This window comes from Condylura cristata, unplaced genomic scaffold (genome assembly GCF_000260355.1).
Source record: "Condylura cristata isolate star-nosed mole 26May11 unplaced genomic scaffold, ConCri1.0 scaffold00004, whole genome shotgun sequence".
NCBI classification, from domain to species: domain Eukaryota; kingdom Metazoa; phylum Chordata; class Mammalia; order Eulipotyphla; family Talpidae; genus Condylura; species Condylura cristata.
Window position 1 is genome coordinate 188192 of NW_004567105.1, and position 1720 is coordinate 189911.

The 1720-nt window shown below is 72.2% G+C and overlaps 1 protein-coding gene across 1 annotated transcript in view; it reads left to right on the forward strand.

Annotated features, from left to right (window-relative positions):
- The first annotated feature begins 965 nt into the window (after window positions 1–965).
- Window positions 966–1720, forward strand: part of MAPK11 (mitogen-activated protein kinase 11) — a 12640-nt gene continuing 11885 nt past the window's right edge. The window contains exon 1 of the mRNA XM_012735078.1: window positions 966–1230. Coding sequence (XP_012590532.1) covers window positions 1058–1230 — 173 coding nt within the window. The 5' untranslated portion in view covers window positions 966–1057. The remainder of the gene's footprint in view (window positions 1231–1720) is intronic.

A 1720-nucleotide genomic window follows, 5' to 3' on the forward strand; every position in this document is an offset into this window, starting at 1 on the left:
GGCACTGCCGCGCCGCCCCAGGCCTACTGCCCGGAGACCAGGCCTGTGTGTCTCTGAGGGGTGGCCGGGCCCAGCGAGGTCAGCTGGGGTGGGGCAGCCACCGGAGCCCTGGGTTCCACCGCTGCCCTTCCATACTGGCCAGCCAAACCAGAGGGACAGGGCCACCGCTGCAGCTTGGAGAATGAGAGGACCGCCGGCCCATCCTGGGGAGGACAACTCTGGCAGTGCCCTCCCTCGGGGCTGGGCCGCAGGCGTGGGCGGGGGCGGGGGACTGAGGCCAAGAGCGAGCAGCTGTTGCTGTCTCCACTTCTTATTTCCCCCCCGAGGCGGGGGCAGGACAGTCACTGCTGACCTTCCTGTTCTTGTCCAGAGGACAGCCAGGGCCACATCCTGCTCACTGGCCAGGAGCCATACCTCCCCTGCCACCGGGCCCAGGGCCACGCCATGGCCATCAGCGTTGTGGGACAATTGTGACCCAGGACAAGTGCTCCCCAGCCAGGGCTGGCGAGGAGGGCTGGTCCTGGCGGGCAGCGGTTACCCCAAGCACCCAGGGGGTGGGTGGCCGCAATGCCCCCAGCTGACCTCCCTGCAGGGGACCTGCCACGGGCCTGCAGGCCCACTCCTCATCTGCACTGACCAGGCCACCTGCCCCACACCCTCAGCGGAGACCCGGAGCCCTGGCCTGGGCTGCGCAGCCGCCGCGGCCCTCCCCCGGGCTGGCTCGGCTGCCCCTGGCCTCCCTGGGCGTGGTGACGGGGCTTCCACTGCCCTGCCCCACCCACCACATCACCCCCAACAGAAGGTGGCAGGGTGGAGGGGGTGGGGGCGGCCTGGGGCCAGACACCCACTCCTGGCGCCCTCGGGGACTCAGCGAACCTCAGAGCCCGGAAGGCGGGGCCGGTCGCCATGGGAACGCGCCGCCGCCGCAGCCGCTGAGCCGCAGACAAAGGCGCGGCCAGCCCCGAGGGCCCCCCACCGCGCGGCTCGGCGCCCCCAAAGCTGGGTGCCTTGGGCAGGTTCCTTGGCCGGTCCTGTGCAGAGGTCTCCCCGGCTGCCAATGCCCGAAACGCGCAGGTCTCACATGAAAACGGGCTTTACCCGCTGTGGAAACGCAAAGCCAGGACCACGCTGGCTTCCCTGTGGGGCAGCCGCCGCCTGTGCCCGAGGTGGCACGAGTCGTTTCATCTGCGGGGCAGCTTGCTGGACACGTGTCATCTCAAAACACAGGTGGTCGTGGGCCGGCGGAGGCTGGCAGGTGCGGGCAGGGGTGGCCAGGCCTCACGGAGGGGGCCTGCGGGAGCAGTGGGGTGCACGTCCAGCCCCCGAGGCAGCCCCTTTCCTCTGGGAGAGTCGGGGGCTTGTGGGGGGGGTGACCCCCAGGGGCTGCTTCACAGGGACCGGGCGCCTCACAGCCCCCGGCCCGACAGGCCGCGCCCAGCCCGAGGGAGGCCATCAGGCAGGCCAGCCACAAGGGCCGGGCAGGCCCGGGGGCGCCGGCTGCCCACTGCCGCGCCCTGTCCACCCGCCCTGGGTGGGTTTTCCGCCGGGGCCCGTTAGGCGGCGTCCCGCGGGGTGGAAACGCCCGGCTACTCCCTGGCTTGTTGGGGTTCTCCCCGGTTCAGAGGGCGAAAGCCGGGACAGGGGTGCGGGGCCGCGGTGGCCGCGCGGCCCCAGGAGGTCGGGGCGATGAAGACGCGGCCCGGACCTGGGCCAGCCGGGT